At 52.1% G+C, this 24096-nt stretch overlaps 1 protein-coding gene and 1 long non-coding RNA gene across 2 annotated transcripts; one reads left to right on the top strand and one right to left on the bottom strand.

Annotated features, from left to right (window-relative positions):
• Positions 1 to 3767: 3767 nt before the first annotated feature.
• GPR31 (G protein-coupled receptor 31) lies at positions 3768 to 6302 on the bottom strand. Its single transcript, XM_027600966.2, has one exon. The coding sequence runs from the start codon at positions 6173 to 6175 to the stop codon at positions 5234 to 5236; it is 942 nt and encodes a 313-aa protein (XP_027456767.1). The 5' UTR covers positions 6176 to 6302; the 3' UTR covers positions 3768 to 5233.
• Positions 6303 to 6361: 59 nt separating this feature from the next.
• Positions 6362 to 9667, top strand: LOC113926296. Its single transcript, XR_003521273.1, has 4 exons — positions 6362 to 7325; positions 8956 to 9111; positions 9216 to 9282; positions 9442 to 9667. It is a non-coding gene; the product is annotated as an uncharacterized LOC113926296 (long non-coding RNA).
• The last annotated feature ends 14429 nt before the right edge of the window (positions 9668 to 24096 follow it).

Raw genomic sequence — 24096 nt, 5'->3', positions numbered from 1 at the left:
GGATCTGGCCGGCCTTCGGGAGCCTTTACCAAAAGCTTTCATTGCGGACACCTCTGCGGGTTCCCACGGGGTGCCCACAAAGCTTTGTCCACGACAAGCGGGTGTGCGGGGCTCCTGCGGGCCCAGGACCACAGCGTCTACTTGCTCCGTGCGCACCTGCAGGGAATTCTGTGCGCACCTTTGTGCATCTGGGCCCTGCCTGCGGGGGACACCTGGGGATGGTAGAGGACCGCAGTTCGCAGGGACCGACACCAGACATGAGGGGTTACAGCGGTGCCACGCTGGCGACTCAGCGTGGAATGTTCTGGAATCGGTGAGCCTGCCATGGTGGGCACGAACCCCGCCCCCGCAGTGCTTAGAAAACGCCACATCTTTTCTCCCAGATGGCCAGTTACTGGTATGCCACTGGATATGAGGAAAACCAAAATATAAGTAAGCAGTGAAAACCCAAGAGAAAGGCACAAGGCCGAGAGCGTCCTGGAGAGACCCTGAGTGGTTCGGCCCGGGCCCGCGTCACCGTCTTGCCACCGGTGTGACCTGCGGCCCCCACCATACCCCTGACCCTGCAGAGCGCCAGCTTGTTCAGCTGCAAAGGGGGAAATAGTATCTTCCTTGCTTACCCCACAGGTTTTGCAAACGAAAATGACTTCCTATTGAGACTCCATTGGTGCATCTACTGTTTTGGGCTGCGGTGTGTTATGGAAGCACAGCACACACTGTGTGGAGTGTAGACCGTCTACACCCTCACACCACCTGTATGAAGGAAGGGGGGAGCGGACAGGGTTGTGCAGGAGGGGCTGCAGCCTCTGGGAGAAGTGCATCCCTGGGGCCCGGCCTGGGAGGGCAGGAGATGGATGCCCCACGGGCAGGGGGACAGGTGTGGGGGACGGGAGAGGTAAGCCAGCTGCAGAAGTACAGACACTGCACAACCCACTCGCATGAGGTCCCTGCGGCTGTCCCATCCCCAGAGACAGAAACAGCCGGGTGTGCAGCACGGCCGGGGCAGGGGTGGGGCTTAGTGTTGGACGGGTCAGAGCTCCAGTTGGGGAAGATGGAAGGTTCTAGAGATGGACGGTGGTGATGGCTGCACCACAGGAACGTACTTCCTGCCGCTGGACTGTGCAGGAAACACGGTTAAGATGGCAAATCTTACGTGATGTGTATTTTACCACAATGTAAGAAGGGAGACGTTCCGAGGATGGCAGTGCTTGGGGGGTCCATGAACACTAGCGGCGTGTTCTGGAAGCCTCTGAGAGTCGCTGACGCCCTTCACGGCCCCTGACCCAGCCCACAGGCCGATACGCAGTCGGTTCATTATCCTGACCCCTCAATAAATCAACATTGTTGACTCGATTAGTGGCAGAAGAGACTGTGAAAATACGGAGGAAAAGCTTTCTCCGATAAATATGAAAGATTATCATATTTTCATTTGTATTCTTATCTTCCTAGGAAAGTATGATAATATGATAACAAGGAATAGCATGGAGGACATTAGGAGAAGGAAGGGAAAATGAAGGGGGAGAAATCAGAGGGGAAGACGGACCATGAGAGACGATGGACTCTGAGAAACAAACTGAGGGTTCTAGAGTGTTCTAGAGGGTGGGGGATGGGTTAGCCCGGTGATGGGTATTGAGGAGGGCACGTTCTACGTGGAGCACTGGGTGTTATGCACGAACAATGAATCATGGAACACTACATCAAAAACTAATGATGTATTGTATGGTGACTAACATAACATAATAAAATAAAATAAAATGAGGGGAAAAAAAGATATTTTAACTTTGCCTCTGGATCCAGAATTTCAAAGTATATTTTTAAAAAACCTATTATGTGATTAATAAAGTTAATTGGCTAACTTTAAATCAGATTAATTTGTTTATGTATTTATTATTGATTCCACAAATGTAGTCCATGTCTGCTGTGTGCCAGGCCCTGTGCGTCCGTGTCTGCTGTGTGCCAGGCCCTGTGCACAGCACTGGGGACACAAAGATCCATGGACACTTTCCAAGCTTCAGGGAGGGGACGCAGAGGAGAAAGCAGGTGTGAGCACCAAGAGGGTGGCCTGCAGGGCGGGGGGAGTGTGTTGGGGTGCTGGGGGGTGTTGTCAGGGGGCTTTATGAAGGGTCTGGTCTCAGGGGCTAGACCAGAAAGGGTGGGTAGGAAGTTATGAGACAGAGATTCGAATGTTCTGTGCACGATGCCCAGCACTTGGAGGATTTAGATTTAGCCAAGGAGGAATCAGGGGCCTACTGGATTTGGGGGGAAAAAATGACAACATTAACAGAATTTAAAAACACTGACAGTCTCCTCTGAATAGGGAAAGAAATTCGTCACTTAGATTGAAATTCAGGCTCTCGACTGTCCTTCCAGACAACGCTGAGATTTGCAAGACGGGCAGATGAGACCGTGCACCTGCTGCATTATAAGAAGCGAGTCAAAGGAGAAAAGAAAGTAAAACTTGCTACTGACAGCAAAGTCGCTGTGGTTCTGAGGCCCATCCTTTGCTGCCTGCCCACACTTTCTTTCTGACTCATTTCCTTACTCAGAGAAAATAGTTTGGAGAAGGACAAGAACCCCCTTCCTCCCCGGTATGTCTTCAAAGAAGACGACCGTCTGGTGCAGAACGCGCAGGGCTTCTGTGATGGGAGTGTGATGGGACACAATATGCCGGAGAAGTGTCCTCAGAGGCTAGGGTTCCCTGGACCCGGGACCTGCCGACTACAGAAACGGTGTCCCTTTCCACAGGTGTGCAGAATGAAGCTCGAGGCTGACAGAATGCTCATAGAAGATCTGGAAAGTATTTCCTGGCAAGAAAGAATCCTAGCAAACCTTTGAGTCAGCAGAATGTTGCGACCTCCAGTTCACTGACCGCCTGTCCCGCCCCCGGCCCCGTGTTGGGGGTACACGGGTAAACCGCCGTGAACCCCTGAAGGGCGCACAGTCTGCTCGGGGATGGAAACAAAGTGGGTGGAAAAGACCGACCACCTGAGAACAGGAGAGTAATACCTACTAGGTGCTGATGTTGTGCCAGGCTCCGTGCTCAACATCTCATGTATTATTTTCCCTAAACCGTGCAATAATCCCACAGTGGGGTCTGTTACCCCCATTTCACCAGACGAGGGAAGTTCAGAGGAGTTGGGTGGTTTGTCCCGGGTCACAAAGCTAGGAAGTGACAGAGCAGGAAGCTGACCCAAGGGCCCTGACCGTGGCCACTCACCCTGGGCAGAGAGCTCTGGCTGCGCATTCACAGGATTAAAAAGGGGGCTTCAAAAACCCTGATGCCCTGGGACCCCCCCCAAGATGACCAAGTCAGAACATCGGGCTTGGCCAAGGCATCAGGGTGTTCTGAAAGATCCTGGGTCGCCCACCTGCCGGGCAGCAGGAGCAGAGAGGAGGGCCGGGTCTCTGCTGGGATGAGACCCCCGGCTGCCAGGCTAACGGGCAGGGATCGGTGGGAAGTGCGGCCAGCTGCTGAGCTCCTGGACAAGGCTGGCTCACCCAGCAAGGAGCCCCGAGACAGCCCTGCTGGGAAGGTTCCGCAGAGCCCGGAGCCGGGCTGGAGCCCGTTCGGGCGGCTGGTGTGGGCCGGCTTCCCAGGCCTGAGGTCTGTTGAGGGGCTGTGTGACTTCACAGCCCGATTTACCTGTGGGGATGGCTGCAGAGCTCAGTGTCCAGCCTCAGGGAAATGGTTAAGAAACATCTGGACAGATTATTGAGGGATCAAGTAAAGAAAGACTGTGGAGAGTTTATCATGAGGTGGAAAATGTTAGGTTTAATTGAGTTTATGTTAAATGTCCGATTTTTTAAAAGCAGCATCGTGTGCAATGGCACGTGCAGTGAGCCCACGGCAAGAAGACAGGCGCGGTGTAGACTGTGTCCAGGGCAGAGAATTTTATTCGGACCTCCCGCATTATTGTCTGGTCACAGCTCTGTACCAGCCGCCTGAAATTCCACTCCCTCCAGAGGGCACGAAACCTGCTAACGGCGGCCTAGGATCGCTGAGTGCATTTGCCATCCTCTGGGAGCCGTGTGAGGCAGAGCACAGGAACGGGAACACACTCACATTTTAAACTTGGGTCCGAGAAGGAGCCTACCTGGTAGGCGAACGATCCAGAAGGTAGGATTGCTGTTCCCTCTGGCCTAAGGTCACCACTTTTCACCCTGAATATTACCGAGATCATGGGACGCGGCCCGGGGAAGAGCAGTGGTCTGTCCGTGTGGACAAGGCAGGTGCATCTCCAGGCCACAGGTGTGGGCCTCCTCACAGACTAGACCCTGTGCCTCCTCTACACATTTTGGGGAGTCCCTTTTGGGGACCATAGCACCAGGTTTGAAGAGAACAAGACAGAGCAGTCAGGTAGGAAACCTCCAAACTATGTTGTCACCGTCGTGAGCTCCAGACGTGGGGCATAGTTTAAGAGCATGACATGAGACCATCGGGCTGTTGCAGGAGCACTGGGGGCTGGGCTCAGGTGGGCCCACCGGCTCTGTGTGGCCTCCCGGGGCATTAACTACAGTGACTTCTCAGAGCAGGGAAGCAGAGTGAGTTTCAAAAGCATTTAGACATTCAAACTCAAGAGAGAAGTTCTGGTGGCAATTTTGAGAAATTTAGTAGGAACGTGTTTCTTATAATGAACGAGGGAACAGTGTTGTCTTTGACATCATGTACCATCCATGCAAATCAAGCAAAATGTTATAAACTGGAAACACTATGTGCCAGGCAGAGCTGAGCATGGAACTCAGTAAGGTACGCCCCCCGAAACGTGGCCTTGCCGTCCCGCATGCCACTTCCCAGGGCCAGTCATCACAAGCGTGTGCAGCAGGTGGGGAGAGCAGAGTCTCCGGAGAGTGAAAGCAGATGACTCACCAAGACCGGACGCAGCAAGAGTGCTGCCTCTCCCTGCCTTCCTCCTGCCATGACGGACCCCTGAGAACACATTCCATGAGAGCGCAGTAGCTGCCGGCTTCCAGGTCAGCTGCTCAGTCGGCCTCGTCGTGGGTGGAAGGGAGACTCTGGCGCGTGCTAATCTGCTCCGGCCGATGGTGCAGAACAGCTGAAGGAAACCCCGAAGACCGCGTGTGTAAGAGCATTGGCCGCAGGTGTGCCGACGTGGGGGTCCCGATCCTTGCGGCGCAGCCCCAGCGTGTCCTCTCCCTGCACCCCTCAGGGGTGGTCTTTCGCGCTCAGACCGCTGCCTTTCCTGTGCCCCGGGGCCCGGCGGGCTGGCCGGCCTCAAGAGTAGGAGTCTTTGACGTCCCCCGGGGCCTCGGTTTCCTTCCCTCGGCCTCTGAGGGTGTTGAAGACCTTGCGGTAGGAGTATCTGAAAGCAGGGCTGGAGAAGCAGTACACCACCGGGTTCAGCACGCTCTGCAGGTAGGTGAGGCCGTTGGTCACGTCACACACATGCACCATCGCTCCCAGGAGCCCGCAGCTGCCCGCCCTGCGGAAGGCGGCCACCAAGATCCGGGCCAGGAAGCTGGGCAGAAAGCACACTGCAAACAGGACCACGACCACCGTCACCAGTGCCCGGGCCCTCTGCAGCTTGGGCTGTTTGTCCGGGTCTCGGAGTCGCCTCTGGAGGGTCCTGATGATCCTGGCATTGCAGAACAGGATGAGGCCAAAGGGAAGGACAAACTGCAGGAAGAACAGTGCTTCCTGCCAAACGATGCTGAAGGAGACTTCTCCCGCGGGCTCCAGACCTGGGCATGTGGCCTCCGAGACGAACAGGCTCTGGTGGGTGAGGCCGAGCAGCAGTAACCACACGAAGCCGGACACCCCCCAGGCCGCCCGGAGGGACGTGAGGCTGACCTTCAGCCGAGGGTGGACCACTCGGAAGTAACGGTCTAAAGCCACGGCCGTGAGGAAGGCAACGCCCACCCCGCGGCTGAGGACCTGCAGGAAGAACAGGCTTTGGCAAGACGCATGTCCAAGGCTCCACGTCTTGTGTTTCAGGTAGAAAGCGGCATGGAAGGGCAGGCAGAAGGTCAGCAGGAGGTCAGCCACAACCAGGTTGAGCAGGTAGACGGCGTAGGGTTTCCACACCTGCAGGCGGAAGAAGAAGGTCCACAGTGCCACGGCGTTGCCCAGAAGGCCCAGGCCGCCCTCCAGCAGGAGCAGGGTGGCCACGGACATCTCCACCACGACGCTGGGCGCCGAGCAGTTGGCGGGGGCCATGTCGCCGATCCTGCCAGACTCCACTTTAAAGTAGCAGAGCGCAGAGAGCCGGGGCTTCGGGGGATGCTCCTTCCCACAAAGTGAAAGACACGGGCTTTTTCCTGCCACAGGATCTGTGAGTTCTGCATTTTCTCAGTAAGAAAAACTACTGAACCAGCATCAGAATAAAGTCAAAAGCAAACTAAAATTTGTCTGGGGAAAGAGGATCAGGGGGAAGGGAAAAATCCCTGGCAGTTTTGTTCTCTTTTGTTTTGCCCTAAAAAGGGGAAACTGTGTTTCACTTCACATCATCTAGCTTTTCGGTGGAACGACCATGTCCTGAATGTCTGGGTGGGCGCAGGTGCGCGTCCATGGCCACTGGCCACGGAGCCTGAGCGGCTTCATCACACCAGGACGTCTTGTCTTTACACAGTTAAAATAATGACGCAACCCGAAGTCTTCTCTAGTTTGAGTTTGCCTCGTGGGGAAGCGCTCCTCTTCTGGAGGAAGGACACTTACTGAGCCTCCCCTGCCCGGGGCTCCATTTCACACACGGGCCCTCAGATCTGATCCCTGACATCACAGAGGACGCTCTGGTGGCCCAGTCATCTCCCTCACGGTTGACCATTTTCGATTGTCCTCTTATTTTGTCAAATTTTATTTTCTACCGAGGAGCCTCCCCCTCCCTCCTACACGACCTGGATTAGGATCTAGACCTGTGGGCCTCCGTTGGCCCTGAGAACAAAATAAAATTGATGGCTGTTCAAGATGCATAGATTCCACCAGAAAGTCAAGGTCATGAGATATTAAATGCATCCAGTCATCCCTTCCCATTGTGGACCATGCTTGACCTTGGTTCTGGCCCATTCTCGACCTTGACTCACCTGGGTCCTGACCCACTGTTGAGCCTCACTCACCTGGGTCTTGACCTACTGTTGAGCCTCACTCACCTGGGTCCTCACTCACTGTTGAGCCTCACTTATCTCGGTTCTGTTTACTGTGGTTTGAGCTCTGGAGTCAAATATATTTTCATTCTAACTCTGGTTTCTCCACTTAGCAGCAGTGTGATTTGGGGGAGGCAAAGGAACATCTGTGTACCAGCCTGTTGAGTGAGAAATGAAGATGAGAGCACCTCCTTGCAGGGTCATGATGAGTGCCGGGGGTCCTACAGGTAAAGTCCTTCCCACCACAGCTGGGGCACCATGGGTGCCGGATCCATTTGCAGTTGTCATTGTTCATCTCCATGTGATTTCAGCAAAATTCCTTTCGCTCCTAACATAGTGCTTCGCTGTTGTGCCAATCATCAGTCCTAGGATGCTCTGATGCCTTCCCTTCTGAGACCTGACTTTAGACCTAGAAATGTCTCAGCAGTAATAGCCCCTAAGGTTTGCTGCGTGTTTGTCTGGTGTCCAGCACCACCACGCGCTCACCCATGTTATCACGGTGAACCACGCAGCAATGAAATGAGGTAGGTACAATTTTAAGCTCTGTTATGGATGAAGAAGAGCAGGCCCAGAGAGGTTCGGTCATTTGCTCAAGGTCACAGGCCAGGAAATGGCAGAAGCAGTACCCTCCCAGCCCAGATTCCAACCAGTGCCCGGGTCGTGACCACATTGTTCTGCTGCCTCCCGATTGGCCACAGTTCACTCCTGCGTCAGAAAAGGCCCGCGTCTCTAGAAGCCCACCAGGGCCATTGATTTACCTGATATTTCAGGTGATTTGACTCAGGGTTTTCCCTTCCAGCTGGACCGCCAACCCACGTATCACCCATCTCTGCGTCAGGCAGGTTCACCTGTCTATTTGTTTCCTAAGAAGGGACCTTTGGAGAGTCTTCCAAGCCTCCAGACTGTGGGAATGTCCCAGTGGGTACCCCCAGAGTGATGCCTTCTATGGACGAGGACTTGCCAGTGTAGCCTCCCTGTGGCTGGCTCCTCGGGCGCACGGTACGGCCGGCTCCAGGTGAGGGCCACCTGGAGGCCGCCTGCCTCATTCCTGTGACCGCTGTCGGCACACGGGGACACGCAGAAAAGCTGGCAACTAACTCCTCAGGGATGCAAGCTGCTCAAATGTGTTTCTCACGACACACTGAGGACTTTTGACAGACTTTCAAAGCTACCCTGTAACTGCAGATTTCAGCTTATACCAAAAACTGTCTAAATAATAGATATCCTAACTCGATAGATAACACAAACATTAATAACTATATGTTTTCCTTTATAAATATAGGAAATAAAAATAACAGAACTTAAAATTCTGCTTCTTTTTCTTTGTACACACTTATCTTCCTTATTTCTAAAACACTGAATTGTTCTTTACTTCCTGTCTTTTAAAGTTATAATATTTGAGCTTCTCCCTCAGGGATCTTGTCTCATTAAATCTTATTAACCCCAGAAACTCTATTTTCAATCACTATTACTATTTCTTCAATGCTCTTCCCATTAAGGAAGCTTCTCTGTTCTCACAGAGAAGTTTTTATGGTGTATGCTTTATTTACAAGCCTATTCCTAAATTTAAGGATTTTATTTTTTTTAAAGATTGTTATTTAACTATTTGACAGAGAGAGACACAGTGAGAGCAGGAACACAAGCAGGGGGAGTGGGAGAGGGAGAAGCAGGCTTCCTGCTGAGCAGGGAGCCCGATGCGGGGCTCGATCCCAGGACCCCAGGATCACGACCTGAGCCGAAGGGAGATGCTTAACCAACCGAGCCACCCAGGCGCCCAAGACTATTCCTAAATTTAAATGAAAACCGAATGAAAGCTTCAAACCAACACACCAATTTAATTCTACTTTTCCTTTCCAGTTTTTCTTCTATGTCTGAGGATAACCAGATGGAAGACTTTGTAAAGACTGAATGATTACTCTGAATTAGATTTTCCTATCACTTGCTTCGAGGTTAGCCAACGGTGGGGTTTGGAGCGACAGTCCCCACAAGACCACTTCCTCTCAGACACCAGCTGTAAGTCAGGGGTCTCCAAGACCACCCCCCAGTTTTGATAATTCTCTAGAAGGACCCGAGAACTCACTGAATATTGTTTTGTTCATAGTTTCATTTTATTACAGGAAAAGAACACAGATTGGGATCCACGGAGGGAGCGAGCAGGTGTAGGGGACAGAGTCCAGGAAAGTAGTAAGTGTGGAGCTTCCTTTGTCCTCCCCATGGATTTGGGATGGGGTGACTTTCCCCATATCCCCTTGTCAGCTGGGGGAGCCCCCAGCCTTGATGTCCAGAGGCCTCGTTGAGGGCCATCACGTCAGGGTGGCTGAACTTCTGTATGGCCAATTTCAGGCTCCTTGCCTCTGGAGGTCCAGCTGATGTGTGTGGCCCAAAGCCCCTGCCCCTCAACACAGCATTACCATCTGGCCGGCTCAAAGCCCCCGGGGAAAACATATCTCTATCAAGCATGACCTTCCAAGGGCTGAGAGATGACCTCCCAGCAGCTGAGGCCAAAGGTCAACACTTCTTTTTGGGCAAAGCTAAATACTTTACTACACACTTATTTATTAAAAAAAAATTTTAGAACATATTAAGTGTTGTTCCTTTTGTGCTGGGGATACAAATACTTACCATGTTCATAATACTTCCTAACTTTAAGGACTTATATTTCAGCAGGGAAGGCCAAGAAATACACACAGGATTGTAAGAAACGCATGATAAAATTCAATAATAGCTACAACTGAAATGGGGTGGGGATAGAGTCTTCAGGGATGCCGGGGCGAGGCGGTAGCGCAGCTGGGGGGCCAGGCCCACGGCTGGGGGGTGCAGGGTCCCAGCACAGCAACTGCACGTTTTCTCAACCTTGGCTAGTAGCTGTCTTAGAGACTCTCAAAAGTTCACTGCGTCTTACTTTCTCTTCTTGCTGCCATACCCAATGGCCAGTCCCCACAACCCTGCTTCTCCGCCTCCTGAGGAATTCCTACTTCACCCCAGCGGGGCAGGACTCCCGGTCTAAGATCCGGTGACTCTTCACTTCTCTTATTTTCACCTCCAACCCCAGGGAGGGTGAGCCTTGGGGGAAAGGAGCAATGGTCATTTCTAAGAAAAATGGTTAATGTTTTAGAAAAAGGAGCTGGGAGTACCGCTTCAGAGGGTGGAAGTCACATGAATGTGGCCGAGTCCTGTGATGATCCGGAGCATGCGTCTGAATTTAGGGTTTGGGTACAAGAATTTCAGCAACCTCAGAATATCCCTACAATACAAATACCCGCAAAGGAGTGAATGACGAATGTAATCAGTGTTTCAGGCATAGGAAATCACTATGAACATTAAGTTATTATTGTAGGAAAATGTTAATCCTACAAAAATAAAATTGTGAATGATTATACTCAAACTCCAACACAGGTCAAGTGCAGAATTGTGCTACCTAGCAGAAAACAAAAACAAAAACAAAACCCAAAACCAAACCAAAACAAAAAAACACAACAACTTTCTTTTTCATTATTTTTTGGGCACATGTTACAATGAAACAGTTTCAAGTTCAGAATGATGGAAAACCCCTAACTCTTCCGAAGTGGATGCGGAAGAGGAAGATGTGGACAAAAGCAGAACGGACAGCAGTCTTGGTGAACGGGCCCAGGTTTTCAGAGCTTTTGTCTCCCTGCTGCTGGAGAAATGGATTGAACAGAGCCACAAGTGGTGTTTTAAAATAGACTCTTGTGAAACTGGTCATTTTAAGTACGCTATTCATTAGTTTGTTCATTCAATAAACCTGTGGCCCACTGAGCACGGTCCAGTCCCATTTATGACCCCTGAAGCATCCTTACAGAACAACTTGGATGTTATCTGATTGCACATGTGATATATTCTCAATGCATGAAAATGGAGAACACGGAAATGCACAATGAAAAGGGAAAAGACAGGGACTGTGACACCCCCAGCGGAGACACACATGTATTTTTAAACATAAATGGTGTCAGGGCACCTGGGTGTCTCCTTTGGTCAAGCGTCCGACTCCTGGTTTTAGTTCAGGTCGTGATCTCAGGGTCGTGACATCGAGCCCCAAGTTGGGTTGCAAGCTCAGCACGGAGTCTGCTTGGGATTCTCTCTCTTTCCCGCTGCCCCTGGCTCACAGGGGCTTTCTCTCTCTCTCTCAAATAAATAAATCTTAAAAAAAAATAAATAAACGATGCCAAACGTAGCTATGGCTTGTGCTTCTTCCCTATTCCTGACCCGTGCCTTTCCCAGATCAGGGCGGGGACCCCAGGGGGGTTGATGGCAGTGCCCCCTTCCCCCATGCGGCTCTTCCTCTCTTTTCCGGTCTTCTTTCCCCTGATGTCCCGCCATTTCTGTAGCTGCAAGACCTGTCGGAAGGAGTCTTTAAATTCTCGTTTTCACGAGGCCAGTGGCAAAGTGCTAATCGCACCAACGTCCTCTCTCGGGAATGTCGTCTGTGCATCACCTGCAGGCCCCGACCTTCGTCTGGGACTGGTTCTCCCCAGCACAACGCAGACTCACAACCTAATAATTTAATTCTTAAATTTGTGATTATTTTCAGATTACAGAAGTGATCTCTTCTATGTAGAAAATATGGGCAGCTATAGGGTCAAATAGGAAAAACATCATTTTTAATCCTGCCACGCAGAGAATTTCCTTCCAGGATTTCATGCGAACAAGATAGATTCAGTGCTGGGGGACGCAGCTTACCATGTGGCTTTTCCCTCCATTCAGTCTGCAATTTTTACTTATTTACTTATTTATTCATATTTTAGAGAGAGACCAGGCGGCTCCTCCGGCGGATTTTCCCCTCAGGGATGGGTTATCCTACCAAACGCTTGGGCCTCATGCTTTGTCAGCAAGCTGAGGAGCTGACACAGGAATGGGGGTGTTTTTAATTCTGATTAAAATGCACCTCTCAGGGGCCCCTGGGGGGCTCAGTCGTTAAGCGTCTGCCTTCGGCTCAGGTCGTGATCCCAGGGTCCTGGGACGGAGCCCCGCGTCGGGCTCCCTGCTCCGCGGGGAGCCTGCTTCTCCCTCTGCCCCTCCCCCGCACTCGTGCTCGCTCTTTCTTTCTCCTTCTCTCTCACAAAAATAAATAAAATCTTTAAAAAAATAAATAAAAATGCACTTCCCAGAACCCGATCCTCGATAAACACCACCCCCTTTCTCTTCTTCTCTGTGTCCTCGCACTCTGGCTACTGAGGTTCGAGTTTTGGGGAGAAGCCCTCATTTTCCTGTTTCTCAGGCTTGAGACCATGACAAGCCTAACAGTTCCCAGCTGAGCTGCCAGATGAGCCGTCCTCCTGTGGGTGAGTGCTGATCCCCAAAGGGCTTGGAGGCAAGAGAATCCTTAGAGAATCACATTTTATCAACCAAGTATCTTTCTCCCTTTATTACCATCAAACAAAAACTGAAACCACATTCACACTGGAGTCCTCCCAGTTTTGGGGAACCGAGGGGGCAAAAGCCCTTTGACCTGATACTCAGAAGGCAGAGAGGGGGACTTCCAGGGGATGAGGGATCTGCCCACACAGGGAGAGAAGAGGAGCTGATGTTCACAGTGGACCCCATTCAGGACCAGCTGAGCTTCTCAGCCTGGGGCATTCAGTGGAATGGGGGAGACAGTTATGCCCCAAACTAAGACATCTTGGCTACAGTTAATTAGGCATTTTTTAGTATTTGAAGAACACTATAATCTGGTTAATCTAATTGTTCTTACTCAGGGATCCCCTTAGGCATAGTTACTGGTGTATTTTCAAACTGTTTCCTCAGTGGGCATCATCAGCTACCAATGATCTTTCCGGTAAATCATAAAATCACAACATTTTTTAGAGCAAGTGAGCTCTTAGAAATCAACCCCAATTTCTCATTTTGCAGATGCGGAAACTGGACCCCCCAGAGATTTATTGCCTTGACCTGGACCAAGTCCCCCCAGTTGACACCTTCGTCCTCCCTGCACGTGCCCAGCCGCAGCCGACACCGTGGACAGTGCACTTCCCACGGCGTCTGGGCCCCGGGAGCCTGCGTCCCCGGTTCTCTTGTCCTCCTGCTGTCTTCCTGGCCAGCTCTTCTCCCTGCTCCTTCCCTGGTCTGCAGTCCTGGGGGCAGAGCCGGCCCTGGCCTTGCCTCTGCTCTCCTCGAGCCTCCGGCAGCCTGGTCCCGTTTCTTCCACTCTTGGTCTGTGGGTGCAGTGACCCCTCCGGGGCTCAGCAGGGGGCCTCCTGCCTTTGGGCATCTGGTCGACCGCACTGCAGAGCCCCACACCTGAGACTCTGTGACTCCTAGCGGTGCCAGCCCTGCTCACTCTCCCGCGTCCGCAGGAGAACACTATTGCTCCTTCACCCGCTGGAGATCAGAGCGCCGGCCACCCAGCTGCTCCTCCCTTACCCGAACCTCCTTACTGTGTCGCCGCGTTCTAGCCTTCATGCAGGTGGAGTGCTTGGTGTTCTTCGTTTTGATCACTTTCCAGCTTCTGTGGGTAAGGCCTAGACAGGCACCGTCCTCTCGCTTTTCCCGTTTGTTTCCCGGGGTTGCTGCAACACCATCACCACAGACTTCGTGGCTCCAACCGACACCCACAATTCTCATGGAGTCAGAGGCCAGAAGTCCAGCCTGTGACTCTTGGGACTAAGACCCGGGTTTCTGCAGGCCTGCGTTCCTCCGGAGGCTCCGGGGAGGACCCACTTTCTTGTCTTGTCCAGCTTCCAGAGGCACCTGTGTTCCTTGGCACGTGGCCCCTCCTCCGTCTTCAAAGGGGAGTGCCGCCCTCTCAAGGCTCCCCCTCTCCCTCCTGCTCTGGTGGTGACGTCCTCTCCCAGGCTCTGACCTTAAAGGACAGGAGTGATTATGCGGGGCCCACCCAGATGGTCCAGGATAACCTCCCATCTCAAGAGCCCTGACTAACTTAATCAATTTAAAGTCACTCTGCCTGGTGAGGTGACATATTCAGGGGTTTCGGGACTCAGCTTGTGGGTGTCCCTGAGGGCCATTACTCTGCTGATGACAATTTTTATGCACAATGAAAATGTAAAACACAGTGGCGTAGACTTTGCTGTGTCTACACAGCAACCCAATTAAACCTATTAATTGGGTTACTAATGCTTTCTTAAATGGCCTCTCCCTCTCCCAGGGCATTGATATGCTTCCGCCAGAATCAGCTTCTGCAACCCACGAGTTCTGTCGCGGTAAACGTGGACAGTTCCTCTTGTTGAGCGCACCAAGTCCAACCAAGTCTGAGTGTCTGAGCCTACCCCCTACATTCAGCCTCATCCCACACACTCCTGGAGACACGGGCTGCCCTCCACACAGCTCCCCTGCTTGGCAGTTCCCTTTGGAAATGTCCTTTCTCTCACTCTGCGGGAGCATGCCTCAGCTCGCACTTCAGCTCACGGCCTCCTCGGCGGTGTCTCCTCCCCGAGGAAGTACCCTGGTCAGCACCGTGCCGTCCGCATGCTGATGGTCCCTTTGTCTCTGAGACTCTATAGCCCGGGTGTGCCCGAGGTTCCTAGAGACTGGGGACTGTGCCTCCCATCTGTCCTCGGCCCTCAGGGGCCTGCTCAGTACCAGCCCGTGAGATTGCTGATCCGTATCCAAGGGGTTAGAAAATTGGTCTTCATCCAACTGAAAATTTCAAGACCAACCTTGGTTCTTATTTGTTTGCAACTATGTAGAAAGTTCTGGTTGGCAGAATTCTGATTCAATAATGACCAGGTGATGAAATGTTTACTATGGCTTTACATAATGCAGTAAACATCTGTGTCTTACATGAAGATTTTTAGTTAAAAAAATAATGAGATTTTGCCGAGAAGTATCTGAAAGATGCACTGTTAGCGGCTTGTCATCTCTAATAGGACTGTTCGATGCTGGATGACACCTGTGGTCCCCTGGTGGGTCCCCTGGGGCCGGCAAGCAAGGGAGTCCTGAGACCCTGGCTGGCGGATTCGTGAAAGAGTAGTGGGTGTTGGACTATGTCTCACCGTGGCCTCCACCACTGTGTCACAGACTGGGGCCCTCTCTGAGAATTTAGACCTAAAAGGGGAAATAAAAACTGAGTTCAAATCCTATGTAATATGGACTTGCCCCAGATCAAATAATTCTGTGAAGGGGGCCAGCTCAGATGGGGATTTCTTCTGTGCTGTACTTTCTTGAAGGTGGCTGAATCCAGGCCACGTACCAGGGAGAAATTCACCAGAGGACATGCATGCGTTCATAAGGTCTCTGTTTTGCTATCCGGAAAAGTGTGACACTTCTCCTTGTTGCAATATTTTTGAATGCATTTATTGGTCTTGCATAGACATAGTAGGTGAAGTAATTACATTTTATTTTATATTTACATTTTATATTAAAAATGTTGTGATTTAAAATCTCATAGGAAAAAACTTAAATTTAATAAGTGCCATGGGGTAGAAGTGAACATATAGATGCCCTTTATGTTGACATTTTTCTCATTCTTCATTTCATGGGTATGCTCTCAAAACTGATTTTAAAAATAATTTTTTGTTTACCATATTTAGCATAATATTCACCATTACCAATGTTTACCAGTTAAATACCCTTACCAATAAAAAATCACCATTACCAATATTTACCATAATAAAGAAATTTAAAGTCTGATCTATTATCATTAAGGTTTTCTTTTTACCCAATCATTAAGTGCACAGAAGCAAGAGGGTCTGTAGGATTCGTAATAAAATTATCAGTGCCTTACCCCCCCGGACTTTTCCCTCCCCACAAGAAACCATTTTACTTTTTTTTTTTTTTTAATCTCAGCTGTTGCTGTTTTGGTATTTACGAAGCTGGTGTTGATGCTTCTCTCCTCCCACCTTTTATTTTGAAATATTTCAAACCCATGGAGAAGATGAAGAAGAAGAATGCATCCAGCGCCCGTGGAGCTTCACCGCATTCCATCCCCGCTCCTGGCTGGGCGGCGTGCTTTCTCTCCGCACACGTGCGTGCGGGTCCGTGCGGCACGTGGGAATCACCGAGGACTCCCTCGTGCCCCTAAGGACAAGGACTTTCTCCTCCATCACGCACACGAGCATCACCCCGGGGAAGCTCGAGCAGACACGGTTCAGTGCTCGAAGATGCCGCCCGCGTTCACCTTCCCAGGGCTTTCTCTCCTTCTCTGCCTTTATGTGTGATGGGGTCCAGGATCCATCTGACCCCGCATATCCCGCGCACTCCTCTGGTGTCCTTCTCTCCTCTACCTTAGGGCCTCCCACCACGTGGGCTCCTCTCCCTTTCCTCGCCCCCCGTACCCACGGGCCTGTGGGTTCAGGGCGTTGGTTTGCAGAAACGCCCTCTGTGTAGATCTGTCTTATTCTTTCTTCACGACAAGTATAACATTTTGGGTTCCGTTTTCTACTAAGTTGGGAAATCCAAAGATATGTTCCTCACATCAACTACTCCTTTCTTTAAAAATAGGCGTTCTCTGTGTGTAGTACTTTTAATTTAATATTTAATCTCTATAATAATCTTTATAATCATAAAGATAAAAATAATCTTTATAATCATAAAGATAAAAATAATCTTTATAATCATAAAATATTTTGATATCAAATAAGTACAATTATGAAAAATACAGTTCAGTTCCTCTTTCAGTAGGACACCGCTGTGTTCAGTTAGAGACGTCGCACGAGTGATGGAGTAAGAAAGATTCACCAAGCGTAGGCAGGTCAGCAAGCCTTGTCCTACATAAACTTAGACCTACGTTTGTGTGGACCTTTGATGCTCATCATTAGAGAAATGGACTAAATTTGCAAGGCACCCGAGGGGTTCTGTTAACCTTGTGTGAGGGTTTTTCCGTAGCGGCTCTATGGTCAACAGTAGCTCGAAATCCCAGCCAGACCCCTAAAGCTCTGCCGACAGATGCTACCGAAGAAAAATAGCTCCGGCTGGGGACACATGCTCTGCCCCCACCCCTGTCCCCGTCCCTCTCTGTGATGCATCTGCTCCTCAGCAGGTGTCTGCTCCACATCGGACCCCTCACTGCTCCTCAGGCCGTGGGACTCGGAACAAGGAGATGCTCCCCTGGGGGCCATGCTGTTTCTCGGGCGTGAAAGCCTGGGTTGTTTGTTAAAAGGTTAGGTGATTTCACAAACCAATAAACAGTGAAATGAAAATGGGCATCAGTCCCTGTGGGTTAGGAGTGGCAGAAAACCACAGACAGCTGTGGCCACAGGATCCAGGATGGAGAAGAAGTAAGACTTGATCTCAGAGCGGGGCCGCCCGCTCCCGGGCCCCGGGCAGTCCTGGTCCCACACTGTGATCTCTCCGCCCAAGAACCTTCAGGGTTAAGGAGCCTGCTCTGGGCTTCCTGCTGGACGTCACGTGGCCGCCACTCACCTGGACAGGGGTGTCCCATTTGGGCCTCCCCAGGTGGAGCCTCCTCCCTCCCCTTGCTCTCGGCCGCGCACTCCGTTCACAATCTCCCTGCTCCTCTCGTGGATCTTCTGCAAAAACAGAGCAACACAAAATAGGATAAAGTATAGTGACAGCTGGCAATCGTTGGACAATTTTCCCTGTTCAGAAAAAACACAGTTACTGTGAAGAGCATCCTTTACTCCCCCAGCTGCTTTTCAACAAGCAGATCTTCGGCGTACGGGACGCGCTCAGAACTGTGGGTCTGGCCAGTTTGTGTGTGTGCTGTCTCACTTCCTGGCTGGGAGGGCACTGCCTTTCCCCACGTTCAACTGTCACGGAGCATTGCCCAGAGGACGCGGTAAGCAGCGGGCCACTCAGGACATTCGGAGTCAGCTCCTTAAACCAAAGGAAACGTGGAGTTTCGAGTGCACTAAAATGTGCCACATCCTTCGGCACCACCTGCCCGGACTGAGTGGACACCTGGAAAACTGGCAAAAATAAATATTTACCTTTCCGTGTCACCATCGTACAGTACAGCAACGCTGATAAAATCCGTTTTTGGGTTCTGTCTTGGGACACACATGTTCCCTTTATCCCCAGAAATCTCAAGTCTTACCACAATGATTCTGTGGTAGTTTTAGGAACTCAAAATAGTTGTAAATGTTTCACTAGAATGTGCAAGCGTCTGTGAATCTGTGCTAACGGAGGAGTGAGAGGCGCAGGCCATGCGGCGCACGAGCCCGTGCTGCTCTTCGAATGTCCCTCCATCGGCGCAGCGCCTGACATTTTACCATCCACATTCACGTAATTACCTTAGGCAAATGTGGGAGTAAACTTAGGTGTAGGGGGTCGCAATCTCCATATTGCTTTGGTAATTCACGCCTGTCCTCGTGCCCTCGGGCCCTGACCAGTGGCCTCAGCTGCACTTGCCCCAGGAGGAGAATCCAGGGCAGTCTCAGGGAAGACAGCGGCCTGGTCAATCCGTGCTGAGACCCTCGGTCAAGAGACAGAGTAGCTGAGACCCCCCCCACCACAGGCAAGACACTTCGGCAGCTGAGGAGAGTCAGCCAAGCCTGGGGCACCACTAAGAGGAGGGCTCCCAGGTGCACCTGCTTCCAAGGTCGGGTGGGTGGGCCTGAGGGCACGCAGCCTCAGGATGTGGACAAAATTCTGGGCAGAGAGGACCCATGACACGGAGTCCTGTCACCACCCCAGCCGCTGCAGATAATGGCGAAAGACCCCCAAAGACCCTTGAAGTACAGAAAAACTTCAAGGTGCTCCAACTCCATGGGTTGAGGCGAGACCCACCTGGACACTCACGGGGTGGTCCTGGGGCCCTGGTGGGGTCAGGTAGACAGAAGCGGCCTTCCCCGGGCGGAGGGCGGGGAGGTCAGCTTGGGCTCCCCTCCCAGACAGAACACCATGTCCCACCCAAGCACCCCTCAGGGAGCACTCAGCATCTCACACAGCACCTACGTGTACATCGGGGAGACACAGGGAAGAGGCTGCAGCGTGAGAAACTTAACAACAAAGTACTGACCACCACTCCTTGTTTGACCCAGAACATGTATGTGCACTGAGGGGGTAAATAGCTTCTGACCTCCAAAGAGAGCCGCCGAAGAGGAACAAGGCAGCCCCGGGGGGACTGGCCCCCTCTCTGGGTCGGGCACGTGGCCTCCTGGCCCCAGGTCTTGGGGCTTTCCTGGCCAAAGAGGTTGGCTTCTCCAGAAGTGGGCCAGGCTGACCCTGGCAGGACCGAGGAGGGGTCGTGAGGAGGCCCGGACGCCCTCGTCAGACTGTTTTGTCGAACGTTCGGTCAGCACGCCGTGTGCTGTGCTTGCTGGGGATGGTTGGCCAAGGCAGCTTTGTGTGTGATGAAGTGGAGCCTGGCTGCCCCTTCGGTGTGTCTGCACCACAGGCTCCCAGGGCAGAGCCCACAGCACAGACCTGAGCGTGGCCGACGTGCGCTGGGACGGGGGCCGAAGGGCCGCGGCTGTGTTGGGTTCTACTCGTTGACGCAGTAGCGCCTGCTCTGAAGAGAACCACCGGGCTTTGTCTGCAAGCCCCAGCTGCCAACACCCCCCGAAATAGTGGCACAAGTCACTTCTCTATCAGTTTATCCTACTTTTTGGTTTTTTTTTTTACTTCAAAGTTTGCTTGGAAATACGATAAGAAATTAGACCATTCTTGCACATTCGGGGCTGGGGTTGTTGGGGTGGACAATGACGCGCGCGCCCTCTCAGTTCGTCCCGTGGTGTCACAGCTTCCCCTACGGCGCCCCCAGGGGTTTGGGACAAGTCCCAGCTTGGGTTTGCCCAGGCCTAGGGTCAAGGGCAGGTTGTAGAGTCACCCGTATTTAATTTAGATTCTATAGCTTTTTTTTTAAACCACAAACCCTCATATTGCTTTTTATTATTGTGTTTCTTGGTAGAATAAACTTATAAGAGAAAGATTTTCAGCTTTAATGCCTGTGGGCCCTGCTGCTGGGCTCCCAGGGGCGCTGTCCTTTAATGTTTCCCAAGGTCAGAACGACTCGACCAAACTTCAAAGCATGGGCTCTGTTTCTGCCCCGAGCACACATTGTACATCTATTTAGTGGACAAATAACCTTTAAAAAGAAAACATTTCAAATGTAAAGATAAGAGTAAAACCTCTTTTCAGTTCCCATGAGACCAGAGCCAGGCAGCCTTGCACATACGAAAGGCATAAAATAAAGTCTGTAACCTTTTGGAATGTTCTTCATCATGATGATTTGTAACGCTTCGGGTGAAAAAAACACATCTAACCCTGTATGAACTGTTCTTGCCCTGGCGCTCTCTGTCCTCTGTGAAGATGGTGTGCCGTAGGCAGTTGTCCTCACTGGGGCTCACATAAAACTTTCTTTCTTCTAGAAGTTCTAACAGGCTTATTCAATTTGCGTTGACTAAACTCAAGTGATACTTACTGAGAAACTTTAGGCATTTGAAGTAGAATATGATGTGAAGTGTCTCCACTCTCCCAGAGGAAAAGCGTGGGAGGTCAGGCAACACACACGGAAGGGTCGTTACGTTGGGCCCAGAAAAGAGAGAGCCGCATAGCTTTGTGTCCAGAATTGATGCTCCTTCTCCATGGACGTAGGCTTGTGTCTGGCAGCCCCCCAACCTCCACTGTCCCCGGCCCCCACCTGAATCCTGCACGCACACCGGGGCTTCTCGGGAAGGTGCCTCATGTGTGAAGGCACAGGGCAAGTGCATTCCGTGCCTTTAGTTGACTATTTTATTGAAGAACATGCACAGAGGATCTACTGTTGTTAACGTTGTTCGGGAATTAAATATATTCATCATTCAAGTACCGACAATTCTTACCTGAAAACCACATATCCTGAGGCTAAGATCAGAAAGAACAAATGCTGTCAGGTGTTCTGCCTTTGAATTGGGGGAAGTATTTTGGGGCTGGCAGAGCCTACAGCACCTCACCAAGTCAGGTTTAGAGCAGGCAGGCGCTTTACACCATCTTGTATTTGAATAACTTGGGACCGCCCTACAAGTTTTGCCCCATCCATTCAAGATATCAATGCTTATTGCCTATTGCGCACATGTCACTGGCAGAGCTGGTCAATGGACCTACGTCATGGCAGGTTCAGATAGGCCGAAACGTAATCGGACACCTCTGAGTCTACCATAAAGGCCTCTGTGCATCTGAAGGCTGCGAAGGATGGGGAGGGAGTCCGTGTGGACAGTGCGTCGCCGAGCTCTGGGGCTCCCCCAGCGCAGTGGGCTTCCTGGCCTCCCCAGCATGTACAGAGCGGCAGGTGCATCCAGAACCACTGAGCGAGGGCGTGTCGGGCCTCCAGGAGCTCCTCTGCACATCCTGCTTCATGTGGCTGGAGTTGCTCTGCAGGGGACTCTTCTTTCGGGCCAGGGGCCCCGGGGATCCCAGGGCTATACCACGGACAGCCTGAATATCAGACAGAGCACTGGGCACTTGGCCACCCCGGCCGACAAAGGCCAGTCCAGGAGAGCAGGGGCTGATTAGCAGACATCCAGGGAGGAGCACCAGCAGGCCCCAGCGCAGCTGGACCCCCGTCCCACAGCACGGCAGTGGCCAGGAGCTCCAGGGTCTTGCACGGTGTAGAAGCGTTTGTGGGCAGACTTCCTCGATGTGTGATTACTACGTCCACAGGACCATCGATGAGAAAGGACGGTTAACGTGGAACACTGAACATTGATTCTCGCACTGCCTCATTGTCTTCATTATCACAAAATCCTGCAGTTAATTTAGATGGTGCGGCATTTTACAGTTGGTAGTTCTTCAAGAATATGCATTAAGAGAAATGATTTCTTACTCTATATCGTCTACTGAAAACTTGATACTAGGCACACTTTTTCTGGCCAGTTGGGAGGGGGTTTTGCCATTTCTAATTGCCCGTGTGGGTAGGTAATTTCCATGGACGACGAGCTTACTGTGTTCGGATCACGTGTTGGCAAGTACGTAATTACAACCTAAGCTTCTGAAGTCATCGGGCCTCCTGGCGAGCTGGGGAGCATGGAATGGCTTGCCCCTTTAAGGCAGGGAGTCCGTTAGAACCAGCTGGGGTGGGGGACACAGTGAAGGACTGCAGCTGGGGGGCCGCTGCTCACTGGTGGGCTGAAGGGTGAGGAGTCGCGGAGCTGGCGCGACGCCCCTATGTCAGAGAAGTGGGGGAGAAGGGCCTCCTCCTTCAGGGTGATGAAGTCAAGCCAACTTCCCAGTGAGACCTCAGGACGACTCACCTGAGGACTGAAAGGCCGAAATACCAGGTTATTCCCTAGTCTTTCCTCTTGGGACCTCTGATTGTCTTTCGTCAAGAGATACAGGCTTTGGACCACGCCGCTGTGGTCACATTGCTCATCCTCGCGAGTCTGAAGTGCGTGAGCAGGTGCATTCCACTCATGTGCAGGGGCCGTGTTGTTACGATCAGAGGTGTCTTCCCAAGTCCACCCCCCTCCCCAGAGTTGTCAGTGTGCCAGAAAGTCTTTGATCTGCTTCTGGGTCAGACCTCAACCTTGTTTCAGTAAAGACCCTGTCCCCCTCACGTGCAGAGGAAGAGGAAATCCGCGAGTCTCCTGGCACGGGTGGAGAAGCCACTCCCCGGCCTGTGTCTCCGGGTTCAGAGCCACGAGCCGGAGCAAGAGCAGGAAAATGGGCGCTTCTATAGATGTTCGGGGAGGTGTCAGGAGCACAGTGGGGGCAGCTTCCGGCCTCTCCGGGAGCCAGGCCTGCAGGGCAGCCTCCCCAGTGGCCCCACTCCACCCCTGGAGCTGTTGGGAAAGCGATATTTTCAGCACAGGACATGGGTCTGTTTGGGATTTTTTTTTGGGGGTGGGGGGGCGGGCTGGGGACTGCTCAGCAAGGCCGGGTGAAGGAGCTGGGTCCCCAGGTTTCCCAGTGAGACAACCCTGATCACATTGGCCACAGCGCTGGGGCCCCATTTTCTAGGAGTTAAAGAGGTTTCTCTCGGTTGCCAAGGAGAAGCCATGTGTGGCCTGGTCAGGCCCCTGTGTCTGCGGCTCCTGGCCCTGAGATGACATTTTCCTGGGGTCAGTTTTGTCACTGTAGGGAAAGAGGCCTGTGACAAAGAGCTGTCTCTCGGGCTCTCTTCACGGTGGAGGGTGGGGGGCCCAGGCCGCTCCCGATGGCCTCCTTCTTCCCCAGCAGGATGCTGACTGCCGAGGAGCCCATGGAGCCTGCAGAGACCGGCTGCCCGGAGGAGGGCGGTGGGCCTGGGGCTGACCCCGAGGACATAGCCGTGCTTTCCGGGGAGGACGGCCGGGCTGAGCAGATGCTGGTGAGCGGCCCTGCTGGGGACCGGAAGGGGCTTGTCCTTAGTCTCACCTGCCGCGGTCCGCATCCTGTGCCTGAGACTGGCATTGAGACTCCCCCGGCTTCCTCCTCTGGCCAGATGCTTTAGCATGGATACTGATGCTTGTCTGCCCTCTAGGAGGGGCATACGGTTCTTCTCCTTCTGCAGCTCTGTGTCTTGGTAGATGAGAGACAGGCTGGGGAGTGTAAGGAGACTTGAGTATCTCGGCCAACTTCCCTCATCCAAGAGAAGGCGCGAGACTGGGCGAACTTGGTTGGAGGAAAATTAGAAGGTGCACGTGACTTCAATCGTGAGGCCAGAGTTCTGGAGTGCCCTCAGCCTCCTCACCCATCCCTGGAGGGCAGGGTCCACTTCTCTCCACCCGGCTTCCATGAAAGCCCCCACATGTCCCCTTCCCTTGGTGCCACGTGTCCAGCAGCCACGGCCACGCAGTGCAAGACCCTACCTCCCATCACAACCCCACTGATCCTGGAAACACAGCGTCAAATGAGGGGTCCCACGGGAAAGCTGGTCCCCTGGGTTTAAAGTGCTGTGGCTTCAGCTAATTTCCGAACGGTTGACAAAATAGTCCATTTCAAAGGCACACAGGTTTTTCTTGTGTTTCTGGGAATTCAGAGGTATTCGGTGCAGGAGCACTGGCAGTAACTGGATTTTCTGAGCGCCAGACCCACCCTGAGCCTGTGAGGTGGATCCTCAGGAATCTGCAAGGGCTGTTATGATTCCACAGTGATAATAAAGAAAAAGCATGTTGGCAAAGCAGCACAGAGCAGATGCGGCCCCACGTCTCGGGTTATTTGACTCCC

Source organism: Zalophus californianus, chromosome 7 (genome assembly GCF_009762305.2).
Source record: "Zalophus californianus isolate mZalCal1 chromosome 7, mZalCal1.pri.v2, whole genome shotgun sequence".
NCBI classification, from domain to species: domain Eukaryota; kingdom Metazoa; phylum Chordata; class Mammalia; order Carnivora; family Otariidae; genus Zalophus; species Zalophus californianus.
Note: the sequence above shows the minus strand (reverse complement) of the source record. Positions and strands in the feature narration are given on the sequence as shown.

What these genes read in the sequence shown, in the direction of transcription:
- GPR31 (XM_027600966.2), bottom strand. Translation starts at nt 6,175, where the DNA reads ATGGCCCCCGCCAACTGCTCGGCGCCCAGCGTCGTGGTGGAGATGTCC.